Raw genomic sequence first — 27,394 nt, 5'->3', positions numbered from 1 at the left:
GGAAAACCAGTACACGTGACAACATGTTCAAGGGCAACTTTGCGTTCTCTTCAATTAAAAATGTGATGATCTCAAATATACTCTTGCAAATCAGATAATAAGAGTGAGAAATTGGTCACAATAATTCTTCCCTTCCTTTGTTTTCTCACAGAGAAGCCATTTGTTATATATAGGATTGCAAAATAACTTCTCTATTTTCAATTTTAATTATGTGCCCCACTGAGTAGTAATTTGTACAGACCGTTTTCTTGTAGACCTGTGTTATTTTCAGAAAAATAAAACATCTTTTTTTAAGATGATCAGCTAGAAGTCAACTGGTATTTTAGTACAACGGAAGTCAAATGAAGAGGGACAACCATCCAAAAATATTTGCTAACACAGAACAAGAATATGTTGAAAAGTAAAAGGTTATTGAAAAAGACCAGAGAAAGAAGGGGAAGTGAGCAAGTGCTACTGTTTCTGCATTGAGTGTGTCTATCAGTTCCTCTGGGGGCAGTTTTGAAATGTGTGTATTGCGTGCGATATATCCATAGAGCAAGACTGGGACTTTGTCTTAATTGAGTTTTAGGAACCAAAGTCAGATTTTGTCTTAATTTAAATGTTTAACATAGAACTACTAAAACTATAGTGTGTTTGGGTGTGTTTGACTTCAGTAGTAGAAGTCTTAAAAACTTTTGTCACTTAACATTGTGTGCTGGTCAGTGTTTCCAAAGCAAACCCCTTTCCTAAGGGCTTTCTATGATGACAAAATTACTCTGACCTAAAGTCTTTTGTTCAAGGTTTTTTCCAAAGCCTAGAAATAAAGAAGGTTTTAATAGATTTAAGGAAGATGATTAGGTCTGAAATGTTCTCAATTGCTCCGGTCAAAACTAGTTAATTTCTGTGTCTGATAGTTTTGGGGTGGTGAGATACCTAACAGGCCAAAATTAAACTTTTATTTCAGACTGAAGTAATTTAGATTATCATTTAAAGTGGCTACAACTTTTGAAGTTTTTCTGTGCCTTTTGGTCAATACCACAAGGTTTTTATCGGTTTAATAACATGGAAAGGTTTCCAGGAAGATCTTATTTAGTGGAATGAACATAACACAAGATGATAGTGTAACAGGCCCACTTCTCCCAGAATTGCTGGTTTTATTTGGTCCAATATTCTTTTTTTCTCAGAAGAGTCACCAAACTACTGTTCATTGCACTGGCTGTTGACTCATTCACATGATGTGTGGAGTATCAGTAAAGATACTGAGGGATGGAACTCTCAAATTGTTGTAAAAGGTGGTGCGCAGGTCTCTGTGCCGTGTGTGCCACCTTGTACGTCTTGGCAGGAGAAGGCCTGGAGCCTTTTTTTAAGAGGTGCCTGGGTGGTTGCAAGGGTCTAGGGATGGCTCAAGGAATGCAAGAAGCTTAAGGAAGTGGGTAGCTGGTGGAGGAAGCAGTGCAGAAAGTATGAGAGTGCAGTCAGGGAGTAAGGGACAGGGCGCTTTGAAGGTACTTCCTCTAGGGAGACACACTTGATGTACGGTCTGTGGGAACTTTGTACAGCTTTGAGCGTTCCTTGTCTTTTTAGTGCATCAGGTTACATCAAGAGAAAGTTCCCTCTTCTTTTCCCTAATCATTTGTGAGCATGAATGGATGGTGTGCAGTCCAAGCTTAAAATTGGATTTAAGCTGAAAAATGTAACTTAATACCGTGTTACTGTAACTCAGTGAGCATTGAAGAAGGCTTGCTCCAAACTTGGTATTGATACTGATTTCAAACTGGTTTCAGAAGACCTTATGTTTTCAGGTGAGCTGCTGCAGCACCATTTTAAGAGCTTCCAGAATGAGCACATGTGGTTCTGTGTCTTTGTATTTTTAGGTGGCTTTTTTTTTCTTTAAAATAACTTGTGTTTCCTCCTAGTGGAAATGGAATGTAATCAAATTTGGATGTTACCTGGTCAAACATACTGAAAGAGATTGCTGGCTAAGCTGAGTGATGGTGGTTCTTTGATGTATTTTTGATTTGCAGATCATTGAAATTTGCTGGTGGCAGTGTAAAAATCACTCCAGGGACTGTAAGCCTAACTGCAGTGGGCTGGATTTTTCCATGTCCTTTGTGAACCCCGTGGAAGTAGCGTCTGAACCACACGTTGAAAACCACTGGGTTTGGACCTGAAAATAACAAAAAGTAGAAAGTATTCAAAATAGGTGAAACCCTCCTTCTCATTTGTATTTGCTGAACTTTAATTATGGGAATTGAATTGTGGAAACTTGGAGTGTGATTCTTGTTACCTGTATGTGCATTTTAAACTGCTGGTCTTTACCCATTGCCTGGATGAAATAGCATTGCTCCACACTAGTATGGTATTGCCATGCTAACAAAATCTTTGACACTGGAAGTGAATGTAAATTAAAAGCATTAAAATGGTAATTTATGATTTGTGTCAATATTACCTTTCTAAAATAAGTGATGTTTGTGGCATTTGTGATATTACTCTATTACCCTTCTCATACATAAAAACATATGTTTCTGATGTCTGTTGTGTTTTAAGTAACTGTGTCATGAAATTGATGTGGCAATTGGTAAATTTTCACTTGTAAAGACTAAGAAACTTCATTTAGGCTCCTCACTATGTAAAGAAGCTCTAGCAGGAATTACTTGTGAAATCCTGTCAGAAGTTAATTTAAGTGTAAGCATACAAATATAGTGTGATTAATAGTGAGAGCATCCAGATTAAAATTATATAAATGCAAGATGTATCCTCTGATTTGTGAGGTACTAAGACTGAGTGTTATTGCACAGTCAGAGCTGGTTGTATATTTGGATAGTGTTTTGTCTTCAAGTAGACATTCTGTAAGAACCTAATGGAGAAGTAAGCATTTTTCCACTAGTGTAAGTTTGCCTGTAATATGTTTTTATTTAAGTTGAGATTCTGCCAAACTTCATACCTATTCGTTTTTAAAGCCACATTTGCTGTTCTGCATTTCAGCTCTTACTGGTCTTCCTTTATTGTTGTGAGACGTGATATATGGATTTATTTATTTATTTAAAGTTACTGTGCTAGTATTGTTGATGCTGATAGCAGAAGCTTAGGTTAGACAGTTAGATTACATTCATCTGTCTAACATTCTACATTAGATACCTTAATTTCAGTGTCTTCTGTCAGAGAGCTACCTTTGGGATGAAATTTTTCACCCTAGATCTCTATTGCAGTGTACATTGCATGTGTTTCTAAACACTAATTAGAAATGTTTAAGAAAATAAAGGAAGGAGTGTATGCATGAATTGTATCATTAGTGGGGAATACTTTATTCTTTGAAGAATCAATACTGTTGAGATCTGGTTAAAATGGAAGTTTGTAGGCAGATCCAAAGTTTGGATAGAAATCTCCCTCTGAAAGTATTTTCAGGTTTATTTAGAGTGGTAAATTGCCACTTGTAGATTTGCTAACTAGTACTCTCCAGTACTAGGAGAGCAACTGCTAAAAACCTTGATTTAAAAAGAAAAAAGCCAAAATGGTTTGGTTTTTATGGAGATTTTTAAATTCAACATTAATGATCTCTAGGTGTCTGATAGCCTGAGAATATTCTAGGTCTGAAAAGCAAATGCAACATGTCTAAAGCAAAGGCTCTACTTTCCCTATGCAGTTAGCTAAAATTGTAGTTTCTATTCCAGATTTCAGGCTACTGGCTCTTAGAGGCTGTTGGCAGTGAAGGAGTGAGAGCTACCTATGTTGCACCTTCACTTGGAATAATTCTGTGTGATGCTGAAACTGGGGGTTATGCTTGCCTGGGCTCATTTAACTTATCAACGAAGTGCGTGGCAGTCTTAAAAGCTCCATGAATGACACTGAAAGAAGCTACAGCAACAGGAGATCCTTCTGCTGTTTTCAGGGCATGAGAGGCAGAGAATATAGACGTGCTGTGTGTCTCCAAGGGACTTAGAGTAGGTTATTTCAGCTTGAAAAGAGATTAGATTTAGATCACTGCAGTGTCATACAGTTGTAACTGAAGGTGCCTATTGAGGATAATTCCTTTCTATAACTGGATCCCAGCAGTTTTGTCAACGATGAGTAAGTGGAGGGAAGGAGAAGTGATCCGTTTGTCATGGTGAATGATACAGAAGCGGGGACGAGTGCTTCTGAAAGGAGACATCAAAATGCACAAGCTACATGAAGCACCTTCTTCAGTACCAGGCCCTTGTGGCAGTAACAACTGGGAACAATGGGCAAGTGTAGGGGAGAGGGCAGAGAGAGAGTGATGATGGCTTTCTTGTTCCTTTTTACTTTTGGGGAGAGATTTGTGTTGCTTTGGTAACTTCATGTATAGTTGTAAATGTAATCATGTCCATCTAGCATGTTAGTTATTTGCTTTCCTTCTAACACCTAATGCTCCTGGAAGCAAATTTGTTGCTCACATAGAAATAACGTTTTCACTTTAATCCTTTTTGCAGCTGCAAGTAATACCACAGTTTCTAATTGGATCAAATTGTTTTATGTAGCAGTGAATGCTATTCAAAGCTCAGTTGTCTGGATGTTTCTAAATAAAAAACCTGGAGGTGGGGCCAAAGATGTCTATCTGTATGCAGTTATAGTTATTGCTTATAATAAATTGGCTTTTCACGTAAGACTTCTGCCTCAAACCTAATTAACTTTTATATTTTCTTAAACTTCTTTGGCAGCCAAGGCAACATGCCTACTGCCTGTTCAGTTCTTTTATTGGGTTGAACTAGAACTAACATTTAGATAGAATACATTTTGACATTTGAATTTGACATAAATGTTTCAGGGAAAGTTTAGACATGCATCCTCCATGGGTGATTCTCTTGTCAGCATTATGATTTTGTACTATAAATATAGTTTGTAAGTGGGCTTTCAGTAAAATCAGTGATGCATTTATTGCTTGTTCCTGGTCTATTTTTCCTCATAGTGTAAAACCACAGCTCGAAGTTACTTTGTCATTTTTTTTTTTAATTGAAGTTACTTTCTAGAAGTTAGTTTGTCATTTTTAAGTAAATCAAACTGGATATTCCTGTGTTACTTCTCAGTGATTATCTCTGCTAAAGGAAATGTTAACTCTAATCTTCTGCTATAAGAGTAAATAGAAAGAGACACTGTCAATTTGAATGTCTTAAAATGAAATAATTTTGATATCATGATATAGTATCTTTTTAATATATCCTGTTTCTTTAGCTAACAAGAAGAATAAAAATACTTTTAAAAGAATGTTTAGTTCCTTTTAAAGGAATGCTTAAGGCTGTCCTCTTCACTATTCTTCTTGTTTACCCCTGCTTCCATAGGCCCTGCCTGGCTCTTATTGTTTTGGTGGAGGAGGAGCTTGTTACCCTTCCTCTGCAGTGGATATAAGAAATACTTGCAGGCTCATAACAAGCTGACCAGTAAAAGTCCTGGAATGGTCCAGTGCAGATCTTGGTCGTGTTGTTGCATGTGATGAAGTTGGTGTGCAAATATGAGCTTCACGCTGCTCTGGCTCAGGGCCGTGGGGATGCTGGCAGCAGCAGCAGTGCTGGCCTGTCTACCAGGGGCAGGCTGAGGATGTAGGCTTGGCTCTGCTGCCTTCTGCACTAGCCAGTAGAGCTGAGCAGGCGCCTGAGGGCAGGAGATGCTCTGCTGTATTAAAGGGTGCTGCATATCCCACCCTGGCATATGTTTTCCATAACCCCCTGCAGGAGCTGTCTGCATCAGGCAGAGCGCCTCCAGGCTCTGCACTGCTGCGCTGCCATGGAGTCTCTATCAGATAACCTCTGGTTCTCATCTGGACAGCTATTGTTTTAATATTGTGCTGTCTTTTCTTCTGTAGCCCTGATCTCCAAAATTTTGGGGGTTTGTTATGTTGGGATTGTTTGTTTGTTTTTAAAATGACAGCTGTTATTTATCAACTGCAGGAATAGTCTTAACAGCTTAACATCAGACTTGAAATTAAGTGGGCCTACTCTGTTACTGCAGGAATCAGCAGGGCACACATTTCCATTTGTTTAATTTTCAAACAATTTCAGGTTTTCTTTTTGCTTGCAGCATTTGAGGAAGCTGGAATTGTTTAGTGAATTTTCAGTGCAGCACTGTTTTTGAAAGCGGAGTGTGTTGACTTTTAAAATCTCCATTTGTTTCTCAGACACTGTTCCAGAGCAGATATGTGCTTTACTGAAACATATACATTGTGCTAAATTTTTAAACTGCCATTAAAAAAACCCTCTAAACCTCAGGTTAATAATACCAAAACCTCAGGTCTTAGCTACAGAGGATCCAAGTGTTCCTGTTAATATAGAAGGTATTAGAGTCTGTTCAAAGAAACATTTGAAACCTCACTGGATACATCCCTGAGCAACTTGCTTTGGTTCCCTCTGCTTTGAATGAGGGTGTTAGACCAGCCAGTCTCCACATTTGCCTTTCAACCACTATGATTTCCAGGCATTCAAGAGTTTCCAAAAGCTGAAAGAATCATTCCAAGACCCTCACTCTTCATTGGTGGCTTGCCTTGCAGGATCCAGACGTAAGAGTAACGACCAATCCAGAGAAGTAGGTGCAGAATATTGCTCATTTCCCACGTCACAGGGTAACTGTAAGACTCTGCCAGCGTTCATAGGTGTAGGTTCCACTTTCTGTGTAATGCTCTCCAGAAGACTCTTCAGTTGAGTGCCAGCATACCTTTCTTTCTTGCTGCCAAGATATGAAATGACAGGAAAGCTTTGAAATAGTTTACTCTGATTTTGAAGTAACATGTGCAATGTGGAGACAAAACAGAGCTTTGAATGGGGGAAGGGGGAAATCAGTAGTCCGTTCTAAGGCTTTGGGTTTGGATGCAAGTTTGGCAATTGATGGATTTTTTTTTTTAATTTATTTTATTTTTTGTTTTCTACTAAAAAAAACCTGAATGCGAACTTCCTGGAGCAAAGTTTGGCATCTGTTAGAGAAAACAACATAGTTGTACTTGAAAAGGATGAGTTGCCCATTTTACTTTTCTTAGTGCCTTTGTTTAAAGTCGTGTAACTGACCCACAGCTTTTCAAATGTTTCTGAGGGATTTTCCCATTATAAAATTGGAGGGCAGGTGTCAAAAATATGGCTAATGTGGTTAAAAAAATGCATATTCCAAGATGTTTTTATTCAAAAATATGTTGTTGGAATCTTGAGTAATTAGATCTAGAAATGTGTCAATGAACCCTCACACTATTGTAAGGTATTTTATTGCTAGAATTGCAGGTGATTGAGTATCTACTGTGTAATGTATCTGTGACTGGAGAATCACTTTGAAAATTGTGGTGTAAAAGTAAGACATAAAATAAGCTGAGTTTTTATGATTTAGTAGATGTAAGGGTATCTCTTAAACTAAAAAGTTGTCTTATCCTATGCTTACATATTTGGATAACTACAAAAAATAAAAGACTATTTTTATGGTTGGGGTTTTCTTTTCAAGTCTAGAAGTAATAGATTAGAAATGAAGCATGAGAAATTTCAGTCCAGAAGAAATTTTTTTTTAAGTATTTTGTAACTGAATGAAAAATGTATTTTAAATGAAGTGGTCTTTCAGCATATGTTTATGCCAGTTCTAGTGATATTTCTCATGGAAAGCCTCCAGTGTGGATCTGTCACAACCTAAGGGAACAAAAATTCCCTTTTAAGAGAAGGGGGAAAATAAATATAGCACTACCTAACTGAACTTTTACTTCACTAATTCCAGATACTTCTTTTTGTCAGGCTCTTTTCCCTGTTTAGTTACAATCTCTCTAAAGGAGTTTGTTGTCAGTACAAACATGCAATTCATCAATCCATTGCAAGTTTGTGTGGATTTGGTCATTATTTTTATTTATGGTTTGTTGGGTTTTTTTCACTGAGGTTGATACATACTTCTGTTTGTAATATAAAATGAGAGAGTATCCACTGTTCTAAATGGTTAAGGGAAAAAAATACACCTAATTTTAGCTCACTTTCATTTGGAGATATTTTGTTCATATTAGCATCTCTTACAGAAGTTGCATCTGATATCAGTAAAATAATAATATTTAAAACTATGACAGTGAGGAGAGCAGAAAAGACATGAAAGAACCCTAAAGGCTTAAAAAGAGAAAAATGTATAATTTAATAACAAGGCACTCAGTCTACTTATGTTGCTCTGCAGACAGTTGAGTACATCTCCCTACCTTTAAATATATCTAGGAAAAGTAACTGAGCTATTACCAGTGCTTGTTAAGGTTAAGTAAGCTTCAGTTGATTGCATGAAAAATGTTACATTTTTCTGAACAATAAGAATTTCTTAACTTTCTTGGTTTTTTTCCCCTGTCTGTTGCTATAATCCTTTTTATATTGTAATGCTACAGTACCTTCATAGGGGATTAATAGATTTTGCTGGAAGCACTGGACTCCTAGCTCTGTTTACAACCTTTTTTCCAATAAAGAAAAACATTTTCCTTTGTGGGCAGAAAGGAGCACTTCTTGATAACTGTCAGTTTTGAATAGTTATAAACTAGATCGTCAGAAAATATCAAAGCAAACCATTTCTCCTATATTAATAAAAAAAAAGAAACAAAGAACCCACAAATGAGGTCTTTAAAAATTATAATAGCACTGTCATCGTTAAATTTGCGGAAGTTATTTTTGAAAGGTAGCAACATATAATTTTGATCAGATCTGCACGAAGCACTTTTTATTTTATGTAACATTTGTCCTGAGTATGTTGAACTGGAGAATAAACTCAGGAGGTGAATGTATCTTCTGTAAACTAAAACAGACAGCTTGTTTTTTTTAGGTGAATTCCAAATCAAAGTAAACTAAGAAGAAACGACATTGCTAGAAAGATGTGGTCACACTTTTTCTTAGGATTTGATACCTCAAAGAAGTTTTCCTGCCAGCATTTATTCTGATTCCAGAATTCTTAATATATTTTGAGTTTCTCTGTGTGGAAAACCTGGGTACTTCAGAGTTCAGTAAACTGTGCCAAGAAGTGTCTGTAGGTTAAAAAGATTTAATATGATGTCTTCAGATACAGCCTAGCTGTTAAGAGGGATGGGGAGGGACCAGAGAGGAGCAGCAGCAGCAGAGGATCTGCGATTCTCTTGCTGTGTGCAGTGTCTTCCTACGTTGCATTGCATTGCCCAACCCTAATAGGGTTATATTTGATTCCAACCTTCCCTCAGAAGGGGTATAGTTGATTCCAGCCTTCCCTCATGGATCTGTGCTGAGGAGAGGGTTTGGCTACGATGGAGAGATCCTAAGATCCAACGGTATTGTAGGAAAGGGTGAGGGGGAAACAGAATAAAGCTTGACTCTGGCCAAAGCTACAGGTCAGAATTTCACATGAATCAGGGCTGTGGAGGCTACACGACAGCACTGGCCGAGCTGCCTCCCAATTGCCTGGAGTGAGCATTAAAGAAAATGACAGTTGCTGGAGGTGCCATTCTCCAAGAAGCATTTTGCTCCATATGCTGTGGTCTTGTCCAGTTATGCTCCACTCTGGGGTTGAAGTCTCCATGAGAGTTAACGTGACTCTAAGCTCCAGCCTTTGGTCTGGTTTAACAAACTGCATTTTAGCTACAGCAGTTGCTGTGTCTGTGTTGCCCTTTCTAACAGATAAAATGATTCCCAAGAGCAATTATAGTAACTCCATGTTCATATAGCATGTTCTTGTAGCCTAATTTCACACTGACTGTTCACATGTGATGCCTCTTAATAAAATTTTTATTTGACTAAATATGAATGCTCTCTGACAAATAAATTGGTTGAGAGATCTGTATTTACTGAAGAACCTGATAGACTTTCCCTAATGGATCATTTGTTGTTTTCAGTGTCCTGTGTCCCACAGAAGGGTGGTGTGGGTATGACAGTGCATGCAATAGAGAAAGGTTTTGGTTTGAAAATTGAACAGACTTGAGTCAGACATCAGTTTTTCCCCAGTTTTATAACTTGTCAGTGACAATGCCAAATAGAGATGGTACTAGCAAAGTCTAGGTATTTCTTTATAGGCATTTTTAAAAATGTCTTATTTGTTCCCAAAACCTTGGTACTTGATAATGCTCTAACCTGAGTTACTATGCATGAACTACTGAGTTTCCAGGGTTTTACCCTTTGCCTCTGCTGTTTCTAAAAAGATGGATCTTGTCTCTCGCAAGATCCTGTGTAGCTGGAAATGGGCTGGGTGCAACACCAATTTGGCCACTGCAGGAGTTTCTACTTGACAGAGCTGAGAAGAAGCTGCTGGCAGGACAGTGTTAGTGACAGCCTTCTGCTCTGGAACTTGCAGCTTCCTTTGGTCTGCTGTGTTTTGTGGTGTTGGGTCAAGTTGTTGGCTTCACCAAGTGCTTGAGAACTGCTCATTGAGCTCCTCAGTGTGCAACAGTTTTGCTAGGCTTTTTGGGGAGAAGCGTCATCTTTTTGGACTGTGCTATGTTTTTAATGTATACATCGATGCAATTTAATTTCAAGATTTTCTATAAATATATGAAATATGAGTGTTTAACATCACCTAGTGTTTTTCTTTTTGAAGCCTGACTGCCAAAACTGTTATGTTTCTTTGTCTCCCTGTGCCTCTGCTTGGGTAAAAAGAGTTTAGGTAAACTCTCATCAGTGTTTGGGTATATTTTTTTAATTTTGCATATATAGTTTGTTCCCCCTGAGTTCACTGGGATAATTTAGTTGCGCAAAACTGAGTGAGTGCTGGCACAATTGGTCTGGAAATTATCAAGTGTATTCATAAGGAGCATGCCCACTGTCATGCCTATTATATTTTTAGAAGTGGACTGTAGGGCTTTCATTTCTGTGTCAAACCTGAGGACTTTTTTACTGTCTTTTCTTTCTTCTAATGTCAATTGATTGTAGATGGGTAATTTTTGAATGTATTTGAATACAACTAATTTTCATTTATTCTGCTTAGATTTATTTAATTGTTGTCATATGGTAATCGCGTAAAATGTGCTTCTCTCTTTTTAAACCTTTCCTCTTGCACTAAGGTAATGTTGATTCTACAGCATTATCTATATTATTGCAGTTTCTCTCCTTGGCATTGCTGCAACAAGGAGAAGAGCAGTAGTTAAATTTTCTCTCAAGTTCCTACTATACTACAGTGTTTAAAGTAAAAATAAATTACTTGACTGCTTTTTAGTTGGATGACTAACTTGGAAGTAGATTTAGACCTGAAGCTCAGATTTTAAAGCTCTCTACAAGAGCAGAAAGGAGCTTCAACTCCAGCTGCTTTATGAGCAGTGACAGGACTTGTTTCCTGAAACTGTCAATGAAAGCAATGGGGGCAGTCACAGGTGACTGTCACCTTCAGTCTTGAGACACGCCACCCTAGGTCTTTCATTTTTCACTGCAAACATGGGACATGTATTTCTTCTGGGGATGAATCCACAGCACCAGTTTTGTTCTGATAACAGCATCTGGCACTAGATTGATTTAACAGGCTCTGAGGTTTGCTCTTTTCAGATATGCGTTTGTACGGCAGCTTCTGTGCAGCTCTGACATGGCCACACGCTACTGTTGTTTTTTCTGCCTCCTAGCACCACGTGTGAAGCTAAAGCTCTTTGACACCTGCCATTTGGACCCTTTTCTTACTGAAAAATGTCATCGTTTTCAGACAAGATGAAGACAGATATCTGATCATTCTTCCCTTTGCAGGGATGTGCTGAGGGCATGGTTCATACACTGATGAATAAAGGATTCCAGACTGTAGTTATACAGTTAGTTTTATTTTAGTATGGTAACTAGTTCTTGATTTGGGGTTTCATAGAGTTTTATCTAATACAAAAGAAATTAAAGCATGGTAACTCATGTTTGCAATAATTCTCAAACCTGTTTCATTCTGCTGCAAGTATAAATTGTCTTACTGGTTTAATGGCAGGAAACGTCATGTCATTTTTTCTTGGGGAAGAGGAATGAGTGTAGTTGAGGAATTGAAATCAGAAAATTTTGGATTCTTCTAATTCTGTAATCAGTGAAATTTTTTGAGGAACATGTTTTCTGCATTTGTCCAAATCTAGAAGTTAGTAGAACTGGGCTGCATTTTCCAAAGTAGTAACATTTTTAAAAGGAGCTTTTAAATTCTATGCCCCGAGTGCTTTCCCTGTATTTTTGAAACCTGTTTTGTGCTAACAAAGAGGCAATCAGGTCGCCTGGCTCAGAACGTAATTGTCCTTACGTTTGAAATATCTTTTATTGGGTTTGATTACAGGAAAAGTGCTCTTAGAATGTAAAATCAATACACAGCCTTCCTATAGACTCCAAAGCAGTGAAAGTCAAAAACGTTGGGCTTTTTAGCCCTCTTATTTCCCAGCTTGCGGAGGAGTGGGTAATACTTCAAGACAACTATTTGAATAATTACAATTTTTAATATACTTACTAATTTTTCAGTCTTTGTCATATATTTCTTCTGACATTTGAATGCTGATCTTTTCAATTAAACTGGCTTTCATTTCTTATATTCCTTTAAATTTCTTATAAACAGACATTGAGGAATTCTTGCATTTTATCTGATGTTGAAAGACTATAAATTGGTATCAAACCATTAAATTTTGCATGTTGTTCTTCATCTGAAAGTGCGTACTTCAATTCTGTCGGGAAGTTTAGTTCTGCATAAGCATACAGGAAAAATGGAAAATGAAGTATCATTCTAAGACTAAGTGCTATTTCAATATAAGTAATTTTTAATTATCTGAAGCGACAATATGAACTGTGATTAGAGTATCTTGCTAAATATGGATTGAAACAGGTCTAATTCTTTTCTCTTGAGCAGGTTCTAAAGATCTATATTGTCTATCAGGAAAGCCATCAGCTTAACTGGTGCTGACCAGGAGACAACTAATCCCTAGTGCAAGGATGATTGCCTTGAACTTTTGTCATGTCAGAAGCCGCTTTATAAGGTGCTTATTTATTGTTCCTGCTGTAGGGTCAGCAAGCTGTTTCAAAAGTAGGGTTTGTAACTGAAAGAAGAGGTAGTGTTAATCTGTGTTGAAAATTGCTGCAGAACAGAGTCCCTGATTTGAAATAATGTACTAATTTTTACTTTAAAAGGTAGATTGAATTGGTCGAGATCAAATTCCTTTTTTCTTTGCATGGTGTGAATTCTAGTAAACTTTGTGGAATATAGAGCCAACTTATTCATATGTGGGTAGAAACATTGACTTTTTTGTGGTGAATTCAAAATACCGGTTGTAAACAGAAACTTAAGAATGCAGCTGAGCAACAATGTGAGGTCTGTATCACTGCTTATCATTTGATGTGCTCTCTGAACACTCTTTGTGCAGTTAACTTCTTGTGTGCTTGGGACCTCTGAAGCAGGAACTGTGCTTTAAGACTTGTGGTGTCCCTCCTGCATCTAATTGAATAGCTTCACTGTGAGTCACTATGAGCTTTTTTTGTAGTATTTTCGCTAAAGACAACTATAACAGCTTTTGTCAAGTGTGACTGATTTTGAAAGGTGGACTTTCATATAAGTGAAACTTTTATGGTATGTAACAACTTTAAGTTTTGACTGAAGCAATGAAAACTTGATGAAAATTCCTTTCCTACCTAACAGTACATTTCAGTTTTAAATATATTTTACAATAACAATATTTCCCAGGTTCTACATATTGTTAAAATTTAAAGCTAATTCTTTAGATTCTTTAAAAACACAGATGAATTGTATCTTTTTTGTCTTGATTCTATTGAACAATGCTTGGTTTCTAGGATAATCCTTTTTCGTCATCCTAACATCTTCCTTTTGCCATACCACTAGCTAAGGGGGGGGGGAAGACCAGCTTTTGAGTTTCATCTCATCTATCAGAATGAACAGGCTTTTAAAAATGCATTATTCAGTATATACTGGAACCTTTTAATCTTGCGCTTCCATGACATATGTTCCTCATGTGAAAAAAAAAAAATTGTGGTATAGCTGTGTCAGAGCCAGGGTCTGTCAAGCCTGGTGTCCTATTGTTCCTGTGGTAGGGGGCATGTGGCTGCATAAATCACAGCATCCCACTCAACCTTTACTGGCCTGCAGTCTCCCATGGGCCATAGACATCACCTCCCTGGCAGAAGGAACTGTGCTGGGCTGCTCACGGGCCCAAATATGCATTGCTAGGAGCAGCAGGTAACTCTGCCCAAAACCCCAAGAAATCTACAGCTTGCCATGGATAATGAGGAGTTGGGAGGGGCTGTCCAAGTTGCTCCTGCCAAGTTGACAGGAGAAGAAAGAGCAAGATAAGTCAAAATGCAAATGAACAGATTATTGCTGTTTCCTCTTGAGAGCTTCTTTGACCTCCCCTATGTGGCTTTCCTTAGTCATCAAAAATGGGTATATAGGGAGACATATAACAACAGATGCAGGCATCTTATTCTCTAGTGTAGCTCTCAACCCTTTTAGGTTTTAGGCTCTTCTGGAACTAATTGTGACTTCTGTGTTTTTCAGTAAGGCCCAATGGATTTCTTGTTCATGAAATAGCCCAATCTTAAGAGCATGTGCTTAAATAAGTCTTCCCTGCCCCTTCTTACTTTGTTTTTAATCACTACATCTGTCAACATAATTAAAGATTGATACATTCCAACTGAACTTCTAAATGCAACATTCTTTTCTAGCAAATATTTTGTCATTTTATTTAATTTTATTTTTCTGTCCTGGATGATTCATAAACCAATTATTTTTGTAAGTAGCACTAAATAAACCTTTGACCCTTTTGTACTGCTGTACTTTGGGGGAGCCTCTGGCTTTTGTTGCCACAAGTTTATGAAGAATATTTATCGATTAACATGTAAAAGGTTGGGTTAGAGGAATTAAGCACAATTACTAAATTTGGATTGTGAAGGGAGTTATTTTGGCAGATCATCATTTTATGACCAAATATTAAAATCTTGGCCCATTTTGAGATTGACATGCCCTTTGCTTTTAGAATGACCATAGTCTTCTTCCAAGTAATAAACACCAGACAACTCTTTGTGCTGGCATTGTTTCTTAAAATGCTTTTTTAAAGATTTAAGTTGTAAATCCAGGATTTGGAGGTTGTAGAAACAGTAAGTTATGTAAAGTTCTTTCTTTATAGGTCATTAGTCCTGTGTTGAATTTGATTGTGGGGAAATTACCTCAATGCAATGTAAGAGTCTGAAATGTTGATAAGATTCATGGAAATGTCAGGAAGGTGCATTCGTCTTTAAACCCACAAACGTTGAACCTGATATCTTTTTTTGTTATACATACATTAGATTTTTTCACATAGTTTTGAAAGAGTTTACAGTGAAAATTTACTACCGGAGAAACTTGCAAGTTTTAAAAATTGTAATTTAGTTAAACAACTGTTGGTAACTAGTTTGTTACATGTAATCTTTAAGGTTATGCATTTTTGTAGATATATAATAGCTTTGATTAAAAAAAAAATTCTAAGTGTTCTTAGTTGGTTTGTTGGGGTTTTTTTTACCTTTTACAAGAAAGGCTTTTTTTCTTGTAGAAATTAAAAAATTGAAAATATGAATGTTTTCAAATCAAATCGTCTTTTCAGACCAAATATATAATACTTATTTAAGCTGAGTAAGAAAATTACTTGCTTTAGTAAGTCTTAAAAGGCTCCTTAAAGTATTTAGAATACAGCTGGCATGGTGTGTAGCATAAAGCTGAGGGCCCACCAGGTGGTGCTGGTGGAATATATTTAATGTTGCTTTAGGTACTTAAAATGTGTCTTAACAAATGAGAATGAGACGGGTGCAGTATAGGAAAACTTAGTTTCTGTGCAACAAGCTTATTTGTACAATTAAAAAGAGTACATTGTAATATCGTGTAGTAGCTTTGTGATTTGGGCACTTTTAATTTTTAGAAGTTGGATATAGATGCTGAGGAAAAAACCTTATCTGTAGGATGTCTGGTGTGGGAAGCAGACAGTATGGAGGCGTAGTCCCAGACTCTTTACAAGTTTGTTCAAAACTTGTCCATTCATGGAGTAGAAGCATATTGTATCATAACCATGTGCTTATTTACCTACTACATATTGACTTTAAAAATAGCTGTTTAATAATGCTGTTTTAACTGTCTACGTTTTAGTCAGTGCAAGGATCTTTCCTCTTACGCAATGCACAGAAATAAGGGTCTCGTGAGGGGTGGGGGAGTCAAGTTTTTCAGGTTTCCTGTATTATGTGACTTACAAAGTTGAAATAGAAACAAATTCTGAAGATAGACAGGATTTTAGATATAATTTCACCAACTCTTATGAAGCTTTTCATTTGACTGTCTTGAAAATTGTATCATTTATTAAAAGGGGAAGGGGAGACTGAAGAACAGTGTGGACTGTGCAGTAGTTTGAAATAAATTTCTGTTGCCTACTCATTTGAACAGAGTTGGTTTTGTCTTAATATAGCTGACATATGTGTAGTATTTGACAGGCATGATGCAGAGCATTTTGCAACATTGAATTAGCTTAAATTGTCCTATGAACCATCTCCCTTTTCAAGAGAATTATTAGAATTTGGAAATAAACCAAAATATCAGTGAACCAAAGTAACCGTCTCCTTTCTAGTCAAAAAATAAAATCCAGAACAACTGCAGACAATCCCAAAACCTGTTTTGCTTGTAATCTTAGTATTTTGACCAAGCTAAATGTTTTAGCATTGTATGTGCCAGTGTCACATTAGTAACCACCTCACTGTAGGTAAAAACAAGCTAAATCAAACCATATGACAGCCAGTAATAGTTTTGTAAAAGTTTGCATTTGACTGTGGTTGAATGACTCAGAGGATGGTTTCTTTGGAGTTTGTGGCCTTATGCATTTAATCTGGGTAACAAATTTATTTAATATCTGGGTTTTACTGTCTTGGGTGCAGCAGTTATGGGGTTCTGCCTGAGTGAAAATTCTTCATCCCCTTTTCCATGTCTGCCACACCAAATACTTCATAGAATAACTGCATGCATCTACAAAACCATCTCAGTCAGAGTGGTTGTCAGGTATCCAGTGTATGCTGCTTCTGAAAGTGCTACTTAGATCTTGTTCTCTTGCTTGAAATAATTCTTTTACTTGTCTTCCCCCCTTCTCCTTGCCCCAGTGTGTAAATGTTTTTGCTCTTGATGAAAGAAAATGTGCTTTTTTCTGTCTCCCATCCTGAGTTTTAATTGCATTTATTCATTTTAGCAAGTTTGTGTGCTACCTACCTTAAAATTTGGCACCATTCACATATTACCATAGAATGACAGTATTATTGTAATTCTTCTGCTTCTAAAAATTGGCAGTGTAGCATTAATGAGAATCAATAAAATGTCAAATGTGTTAAAATTGCCATGTAGGTCACATTATTTCTTTCACTGCACAAAATACTGGGAAGGGATCAAGAAATAAGCTGTATGCAGTAGCACAGCTTATAGCACAGTGCTGTAAAAATGTGTGCAAAACGCTGTTGTGGTGTTTGTTTTTTTTTTTTTAATCTAAGTGTATTATCAATGCATTAAATCTAGAAATTGCCTGAGAGGTAACTTTTGCGATCTGGTTCAATACAAAGATTGAAGAGCGATTAGTGAAAAGCTGTTAGAAGTGTGTGCTAACATGTGTGGTTTTTTAGAAGCAATATCCAAAAAGAAAGAGCTTGCCAGATGCTGCCTTTATAAGGTGCGAACAGGTTAAGAAATATGTTCTGCTGCATTGTTCTTTAAACTACCCGTTCATCAGAAAAATCAGTTTTATTAGATTTCTGTCAACATCTTTGTTAGGTTTTTGTGATATGATCTTATTTCTGAACTCTGTGATGAGAATGTTTTATGAATGTCATTTATGGTGAAGGAATGCTCATAAGACTGAATCGTTTTAAAAGATCATGTAAATAGTTTCATTTTCACTTGCCCTGTTCAGCTGGTCTGAGGATTTTTTTACTCTGTTAAACTAGTTGTTTGAATGGGTCTGGAGTTACACTAATACTACAGAGAACAGGATTTTATTCTCTGTATTTATTGAGAGATCCAGTCTGTCTGTAATATTGAAATGCTCTTTTGAGTAACTTTAAGATCTGTCTCAGCACAGCACTCCACCGAATTCCAGTTTTGATTAGGGAAGGGGGAAATCTGCACAAACAACAGTAAGAAAGTCTTACCTTTTGTATCTGCATTTTACACTGTTTACTGTTACCGTGCTCAAAACATTGAATGGGAACATATTTTACCTCTGAGTTGTTCTCCGGCTTTTTCTAAAGGGAGTGGCTTCTGAGTATCAATTTCTTTATTTAAAAATTCAACCTACTAAATGTTCTTAAAAGGAAAATTTATAGTCCAATTTTAAAACCATATAAAGCAAAGTTAGGGTTTTTACTGAAAGGTCTATTTCTTAAGGATGATGGTTTCTCTCCTTATGGCAAAGATCAGGTTATTCTAAAAGGGGGATAGTAAAAGTAAAAATAGTTCTGACACTGATAGTATTAACTTCCAGTGCATTAGCTGTATGATGCTGTAATTATCAACCTGAAATTCAAGTTCTACTGAAGTTATTCGAGGAAATATACTGTTGATTCTGTGGTGTCAGAATTTCACAGCTGAAAATAACTTAGACTGTGAATACTGAATTGCTGTTTTCTCTTGAGTGGAACTAGAGCACTCGAAGGTTTTTTAATTATGTGCTGTGATTTGAATTGGTGAGTTTATCATCATTACTGAGTGAATTTGAGGTGTGTGGTAGGTACATGAACTGTAGCTTAAGTTACTGAAGACATGCAGTCTGTGTTTTTCGTTGGGGATGGCAGTGAGAGCGGGGAGAAGACGGTATGAAATGCCGCTGAGAAGCGAGCTGCAGTTCTGTGGCTCAGTCTGCATCAAGTTGGGGTTTTTTGAGTGTTTTAGGCAGCTGGCTTGAGACAATGTATGTGCATGCTCGTGACTTGGATTCATGTAATTGTTTAATGTTAGACTTTAGAATGTAGGTGTTTTTAATGAAATTATCAGGTAGACTTGTTTTTGTTTATGAAAGCTGATTTGCCTGTTTACACCTGGTAACCCTTGTTTCTTGTGTTCATTTTCTCTTCTGTAAAGATTGATACAGGGGCTGATATTATGCACAATGTGTATTTATAATAAGGCCAGAATTGAAAAAGAATAAATGTTGCAGGTCAGGGAGGGGTATTTTGGCTTAAATGGAGATCTTTTCCTTTGTGCTGTCGTACTTTTGTAAGTATTCAGTTGATTCAAGATATTTTTAAAACATAAGGTGAGGCTTTAAAAAAAAACCCCAACAAATATTCACTTAAGTCACTTAAAAAGTCTTTCAGTTGCATTGTTCAGCTGTGTGGTGTTTTGATTATTTGCCACTTTATTTTTCAGCATTGTCAGTGAAGCGGGAGCATCTATCTACAGCGTCAGTCCGGAAGCATCCAAGGAAATGCCAGACCTAGACCCTAACCTAAGAAGTGCAGGTATGAAGAGTATTTCATTTTATCACCTTTCAACATGGAGCTCAAGTCTCAGTTCTCAGACTGTATTGTTTATAATATTAAGTATAATAATAGTCAAAAGTAGAAAAGGTTTTGGTTGTTTTGTTTCTAAACTTTAATTCTTCTGTATTTCACATTTGAAGTCCTAGGTGTGCAAATTAATGACATCATCTTCTTCTAATACCTGTAATGTAAAGAACCTTGTGGATGTATAGCCTGGCACAGGAGAATTTATAACAATTAATATAAACGATGAATTGCATAAACTTTCATAGCTGCACATGTCCATGCCCACAAGAGCTAGACCTTTCCTCTCTTTTCTTGTCCCCTGTGTGCACACAAATATCTCTAGAAATAATTAAACTATTCAAGGGCTAGGAAAAAATGTAGGAATAGAACAGATAATTTAAAGGTGTGCATCCATTGTGATCACTGAAGTCTTCATGTAGCTGAATATAGTCCTCAAGAAATACTGTTTAGTTTTAGTTTTTAAAAAATTTACTTCAGCATGAATGTCACTGAGGTATAATACAGCTCAAGTTCTTAGAAATGTGCAAGTCTAGCCACTATTATAGTTTTCAGTGTTTGGTTAAACAGTAGTCTTTAATGATCAAATTCCTGGCAGCTTTGTCAGTGTCCAAATTCTACTCATAGATTTGGTTTATTAGGAGACAACTGTAAGGGTAGGTTTGAGGTTACTTTTGGATTACTTCATGTATGTATTTTTGTGTGTCTTTTTGTATTAGTTTTTACCTACCTTGGGTTTTTTGATTCTTGGTTTTTCTGCAATTTGTTGTCATTCTCAATCAAATATAGCATATTGGAAAACACAGCAACACTCAATATATAAGTCTTTTCCAGTAAAAATTATGATATTCTTAATTTTAATGTTATTCTAACAGGTTACTGGCCTGGAAATCCTTTGGAGGGTGTAGAAGTAGATAAGCAGAAAACAATTCTGTAGTTATGTGGTATTCAGAAGTAAAACTTTCTAGAATTCCCCATGTTCCCTTTTCCTTTTATTTCCACAAAGGGGGAAAAGTGTTAACTCAATGTTTCAAGTGAATGTTTTTACAGGAGTATTCTTGAAATGTTTATATCATTTGCAAGAAAGGCCTCTAGCTTCTTTTTGCTTGACTCTTTTTCCTGACTGCAAACAGGCTGCATTGTGATTATTTCTTCCCTGGGCCACAGAGGTTTTGAATGTGTCATGGTATGGCCAGAGCAAATATTAGGCATGTGACGTTTCTGTGTGTTTGTGACAGATGGCACTAGCTTTCCCTTGGGCCAAAGTTTTTTATGTTGCTGATTTATTAAATGTGGGGTTAGAGTTGATGGAAATGAACAAAATAACACCGAAAAGAAAGGAATCTAATTTTTAACATTATGCTTTTCTAGATATACATGGTTTTCCTTTTTTTCTGAAGTTATTTTTCACTGTTTCAGACACTTTTATTTTGTGTTGTGCATCAAGTACAGTAAATGAAACTAAAATTTTTAATACATGACCAATTTCAGTGTTAATTACCTAGAGTTCATAATTTCTCTACTCTTACTAGGATTTGCTTCAGGCATAACCTAAGTGCTGTTGCATCTGGTTTGAAAAGCATCAGCAATTTTAACATGCCGTAGCGGTCCCACAGAATGGATATAAACTGAAAAAGAGTAGGGTAGAAAGTGAAAAATAATTGCTTAGTTCCATAGATGTTGGCTGGTATGGAACTGACAGCTAGAACTGTGTTTATTACACTTGAATCTTTCTAGAAGTTATAGATTTTCTTCCCGATGTCTTCTGGTGTCAAATTATAATTAGTTGTGCTAAAGCTATGGATATTAAAGTTCAATGTAAAAATGTGACATAACATTCAAGGAAAGCATTAACTGATGTTTGAGGGGTTTTTGCAAACTTTTTTCTTGACTGGCTTTTACTTTCCAAGTTTTGATTTTCCTTTAATTTGCAGCAAACAGAAAAGTGACATTATGTCAAAGCCGACTTGCTTTTTATTTTAATTGTTGTGTTACATCATGTCAGATTCTGTGCTTACATGATAGCATTTAGTACATTAAGGGAAGCTGGCAGCTGCATGATGAAGTGTGACATTTATAGTTAAAATAAAAGGTACAGCTGACGTGAGATATCTGTGATCTTAACGCTGTTTGCCACTTTAACATTTTACTCAACACAAACTTTATAGAAGGGTTTGGGTTTGTTTTGATTTACACAGGTAGGCCTATGATTGTTCGTTGGGTACATAAATGTGAAATATTAAATAATGCACATTATGTGTCATATTTGCAGTGGTGCTTAGTAGCTATTTGTAGTACGTTTTCACTGCATACAGAGAAATAGAAGACATCAATCATGATAAAAAAATTGGCTTATTAATTTCTCCTTGGCTGAATGTTCTATATAGGGAAAAACCAACAACCTTCAGCATTTCTTGGGCGTGCTAATTGAAGGTATTAGTTAATCCAAGAAGTCAACTGGTTATTATTTTTTCTTCCCTTTGAACTGTCTTTGAAGGTCATGGATGATGTGAGTTAGTAATAAATTGAGAAAAATCTCATTTTAAACTAATGATGTATATATAAACTATAGTGGAAAGTCTTTATAGTCATCCATACAGCACTTTTAGCCAAAATTGCACTTGCTTGAAAAAAGAAAAAAAAATTGCTCTTTCCTTAAACAATTTGCTGTTATCTCTAGTGTAGTGAATAAAATAGGGTCTTTCCAACTTTAGAATTATCCTGAATATTTCATGAAAGTGCAGAAGCTTCTGTTCTGCTACTCCAATTCCTATAAAATGTCATGGAGTGGGACTCGGCTAAGTAGATAGTAAAGAACTTGATGAAACCTAGTTACTTGTGTTTGAGTAGAGTGAGAAGGTATATATCCGCTTCTGACAGTCATTGGAGGATTAATGAGCAGCACAGCTATTTCTCAGCCTCACAGAATTAGGAGATAAGAGGCTTATAGGCCAGAGCAATAAAAGGATTTCCTCCTTGATAGGCTGAGGAAGTTCAGCTGCAGCAGATTAGGAGGGTTCTGCCTAGAGAGCAAGCCATTGGAGTTCAGTAATGGGGGTTTGGATGAACCTGTGATAGGGTTGCAGTCTGACAGAGAAGAGAATGCAAGGTTTCCATGAATTCTCCTTCCCAAAAGCTGTGCCTACAGATAGACTTAAGATTTGGGGTGGAAGTTTTTAGGGTAGAGTGGACACCATAAATAGAGTACTTTGCAAGCTGGAAATGTTGCTCGCCTTTGTGAAACTTATTAATATATGTGCCCTGTCAAGGCTTTGTGAGTGCCTGCTCTGAGGCTGTAATGAGGTAATAGTAATGAGGGAGCTGCAAGGCTGGCTGGATGACTGCAGTTCTGTTTCTGCCCTGGCATGTGTGCTCTGGCCACCTTCTTGAAGAAATAGTTAAATGTTTAATTTGGTGGAGTTTTTATAAAGCCAAATTCCTATTTGTTTGGCTGTCCTGTTCATTTGTTGAGGCCCTTTTTTTTTTCTTAATTTATTTTCTTAGCTACTGTCAGTACAACACTTCATTTTTAACCTTTGGTTAGTTTTTATTCAGGGCAGCTTCAAGTAAGAGTTATGCACTTGAACTTGTCTGTAAGATCATCTGGGTTACTTTAGGTCTCTCTGATTGAGACTTGCTTGTGCCTTTTTTTCAATGCAAGGCCTGAATGCAAGTTTCCATTTGAAGCAGTTGTAACAGTTTGCTGGGTATGGTACTTTGCCTTGCAAATTTACCAGTAATTTGCTTGCCATTAGTTGTCTTTCATTATCAGAGCACATGAGATGACTGTCTTGATGTGGTATTCTTTGTATAAGAAAAAATTCAGTGGTGACAATCATTCCTCCCTCAAATAAATGGACTCCATGACAATCAGAGCTGACCTTTTCTGGTTGCTGTCACTGGGCCTGTGAACTCTGGAATGAAATGATTTTACAAAGGTTGATATTTTTGCTTTACCTCCATCCTGTCCTATTTAGTTCTGCCTTAGGGTTTATTTTGTTGTGCAGAGCCTGTATTCCTCACAAAAATAAGGTTTATGAGATGAGAAATAAAGAAAGTGAGTGCAGGTGTCAACACACAGACACTGCCAGGTGTCTTTCTGGTTTTTTTCTCTCAGCACTTCTCCACTTCTCCACTTCCTGGTTGCAAATGCTTGTTGTCTTGAGCAAGTTCGAATAGACAAAATGGAAAAGCCGAGGAGGGACAGGTGAATTATATAAACAGTGAAAGGATCTATGAGTAGTGTTGAAGGAGTGGCACACAGAAATATGGAATTTATGTACTTTCTGGATGCCTGGAAACTTGACAAGGTATGATCAGCTAGTGAAGGTTTTGTTGTCCTTAGTATGAGGAAGATGCACCAGTTGTTTGGCTTGTGCTCACAACAGATTTTTTTCTTCTGCCTCCTCTCTACCTCTTGAAGTGGATAGCCTAATGAAATGAATGTTGCTTAATGATTAAGAATCAGAGGAAACTGATGAATTCCGGTGAAACAGTGGCCTGATGGTAGAGAATTGCTATAAGGCAGTAGTCACGCTAGGATTTTACTCTGGTTTTGATATACACTTAGTTATATTAAATGAGAAATGTCTTAATTTAATTAAATCAATGAATTATCTTTCCTTTTGAGGTGAATGCTCTAACAAATTAGCAATCTTTTCTTTCTTTCACTATTTAAAAAGCAAAATAGAAGCTGGAACAAGAGCAACGTACTTGGGCTTGTCTAATGCAACATCTCCAAAAAATGCTCATTTTCCTCTTGACCATGAAGGACTAGAGTCCTCTGTCAAGACCACATAGCTGTGTCGCCCAGTTAGGAAAGCAACAAATGTAGATAAAATATTCCCCAGAGCTACTTTTTTGTAAAAATTTGAAAAACTAACAGGGCAAGCGTGTGTCTTGTGCTGCATGCACAAGTATAATCCGGTATGGAAACTGTGTTTCTTCTAAGGGATGTTTTCTGAGGATAAAGAAGAATCTGAGAGAGCCAAAGGTCATGCAGCACATCTTGCCTTAGCATTGTCAAATCCCATCTGCTTGTCTCTTCTCCACAGGGCAGACCACATTGCATTATTGTACGCTCAAAGTTCAGCACACCACTTGCACTTTTCCTTGCAAAAGAAAGCCTTGTAGGCTTTGAGGGCTTGTTAGAACTTTGAGACTGTTATGCTACAGGGTTTTATCCCCTGGGGTCCTGTTAGAGACATAGAGTTCAGAGCTGTCATACTGGCCAGCAAGTAAAAGGTAGAGATTGGAAAAAATGTAATTTCTTTTGACTTTATCTTAAGGAAAGTAAAACAATTTGATGATTAGATGTGTGGGACATAGTGCCTGGATGTCTACTTGAGCTAATTTCTTCATCTTCTTAAAAGAGCACTGCTCCCCCTTGGCTACTCAGGAGAGAAGGTCATTTTTCAAAAACTTTATTGGTTTATTTAGTCTTCTGGTTAAACCGTTTGCACTGCTGTCTAAGTGGAAGCTTTCTTCTACAGCTAGTTGTAGAGGATTGGTGAAAGTTCCACGAGCTTTCAGAAAGGAAAGTAAGCACTGACTTCTTATGCATTAAAAGAATTTGTCAGCCCAATGTTTAGCTGAGTTGTGTGCATTTACAGCAGTACGAAATTAAATCGTATATCATCTTGCATCTATTTTATTCTGTAGCATTTAAAAACAAGTTAAATTATACTGTTCGAAGTAGAACATAGAGAGTCACACTGTGATAATGAACATGCAGTGGCTAGAAGCAAAAGGGATGGTGAACAATAGTGATATGTTAAAGATGAAGCCTATTAATGATAGTACTATTAAGAAACTAAAATAATAGTAATAGCAATAATTCTTAATTAATAATAGTAATATAAATAATTAGTAATAGAAACAAGAGGGTCTTGTTACTTCTCTCCGCATGGGACCCAGTTCCTGCTGAAGAGAAGAAGCTTATTTCAAGGTGTGTGGACTAGCCTCTGCAATTTAAACAGAAGTTATAGGAACTCTGTGGATAATTTCAAAATCCAGTCTCTAACTGCAGATAGTCTGGAAATGACTGAGCCTTCTGCAGTTGTACATGGACATGTGTGCCTGCTTCAGGACATTGAGAAAGAGAAAAATGGGCTCGAATTGCCCCAAACCAGTGGCGTAATGCTGAATGGGTTGTTAGACGAGTGTTAGAGATGTTTGTAGTCTGTATTTTCTTGTTCTAGACGAGAATCTAATGTCTTCTAATCTGTGGAAACTTCAGGGTATGTGGGAGAGGTGGTATATAATCGTTAACATGCTGCTTATCAGCGCTGTATTTCCTCTGAAGCTGTACAGCACAGTAGTGGCCTGGAATTGTTTGATCTGTAGGCTGATCTATAGTTTGATCTGTAATCTGCAAGCTTTACTTTCTCGAGTAAAGCCAGTTTCCCTTAGCATAAAGAGCTATTAAAACCATTACTTCCCTTCCTCTGGATGTAACTCTGTGCATGTGTTGTGTCTGTGTATTTTCCTTTGAAGGCTTTGTTACTTCTTTGAAGTATGGAGCTAGAGGAGCAACGAGTACTAGGATGCTCTTCAAGGAGTTTTGGTCTCCTTTTAATATTGTAGTATGATGTGTTACTCGCCAAAGCTGCTTTTCTTACTGTAGGCATAGGGAAGGATATTCTGCTCAGTTATAAAAGGTTAATAATTGTTGTTGGTACAGATGATTAGCTCTTGTAAGATTAGAACTTCAAGTAATTTTTTACTTTTGGTAGTAACAATAATCAATGGCACGGTGATGCAGTTAGTACGAGCAGTGTAAGTGTGAAAAGGATATTGATGGTATCTACCTTTTGAGCTGAGCAGGTGGGAAAAGACTTTTTTTGAGTTTATACCATCTTGTAACTCTTAACTCATTTCTGTTACAGAAAAATCACATCAGGCTTGAATTAAATGATTATGTGTCTCCCATCTCATATTGGATAAAAATTGATACTATTCTGTGATACAGAAATTACTAATACTCAAAAAAAGTGATTTTGAGAGTGTTTCTAAGAAAAAATAGTGACTTTAAAAAGCTGCATTGTAATATTCACTTGTCAAGTTTTTCTCTTTAAACGTATTTCTAACTTTCTCTGTTGTATCCAACCCATCTCTTTTAAAGATTTTCACAGTAAATAAGTAAAATGTTGTCATTCATTATTTCATTAATCTTAGGCAAGTAACAGATTATCAGTTTTATGGAGTTAAAAGTAAACTAAAATGTAACCTTTTTAAAACAAAAACCTGCTCACTTGCCAAAGAAGAACTTTGGATGAAATGCAGCTGTTGAGCAGTTGCTTAAAATAAATTGCATACTTTAAACCCACCAAGAAGATATATGAGGATTCAAAACTGTGTCACAAATCCTGACCTACTGAGAAAGAATGCTTAATGAAAAGACTACTGTACGTTTCACTGTATCCTTTGCAAGGAGGGTGAAACTCAGGTCAACAGGATAGAAAGCTTCCAGGACTCAGGAAACCTGAACAATCGATCACTGAGTAAACATTATTGCAGATACTTATGGAGAGTAATTGATCTTGAACACAATAATAGGCTTTATAAAGGGATTTGAATAAGTTGTAATGTTTCCATATCTACTCTGGTATGATATATTGACAGTAATTACATATGCATTTGTGAGTTAGTCTCTGATTACCTTAATAGATTATTTTTTTATTTCATTGACAGTGAAGTTTCAACCCAGACTTTTAAGGTGCAAAAGTTAATTTAAAATAGGAGGAGGGTGAGTTACTTGGATGTTATAATAGCATGTCTCAGCAAGAATGAAAAACTGAGGTTTTATAATAAAAATACAGAATTATCTCATTTATGACAAAATTGAAGTTGAACTAATCATAGCTTAATGGCTTGTGATTGCCACGTATTTATTTGTAAAACAATCTACTGCCTTCGCATCTGGAAGCTTCATGTTGTTTCAAAGCACAAAACAAATGCTCCCACTCATGAGGTAGCTAAGCTGTCACAGTTATTGAGTGGGATGCATTTTTATCCTTATGTGA

At 36.7% G+C, this 27,394-nt stretch overlaps 1 protein-coding gene across 5 annotated transcripts in view; it reads left to right on the top strand.

Moving 5' to 3' along the window:
* SRBD1 (S1 RNA binding domain 1) overlaps positions 1-27,394 on the top strand; it is a 123,819-nt gene that overhangs the window by 40,786 nt on the left and 55,639 nt on the right. For all 5 annotated transcript variants that reach the window (XM_017811773.1, XM_017811775.1, XM_017811772.1 and 2 more), the window contains one exon: positions 19,234-19,325. In XM_017811773.1, the coding sequence (XP_017667262.1) occupies positions 19,234-19,325 (92 nt within the window). The remainder of the gene's footprint in view (positions 1-19,233; positions 19,326-27,394) is intronic.

Source organism: Lepidothrix coronata, unplaced genomic scaffold, assembly GCF_001604755.1.
Source record: "Lepidothrix coronata isolate B3197 unplaced genomic scaffold, Lepidothrix_coronata-1.0 Scaffold33, whole genome shotgun sequence".
NCBI lineage: Eukaryota > Metazoa > Chordata > Aves > Passeriformes > Pipridae > Lepidothrix > Lepidothrix coronata.
The sequence above is the reverse complement of the archived record's forward strand: the minus strand, read 5'-3'. Positions and strand labels throughout refer to the sequence as shown.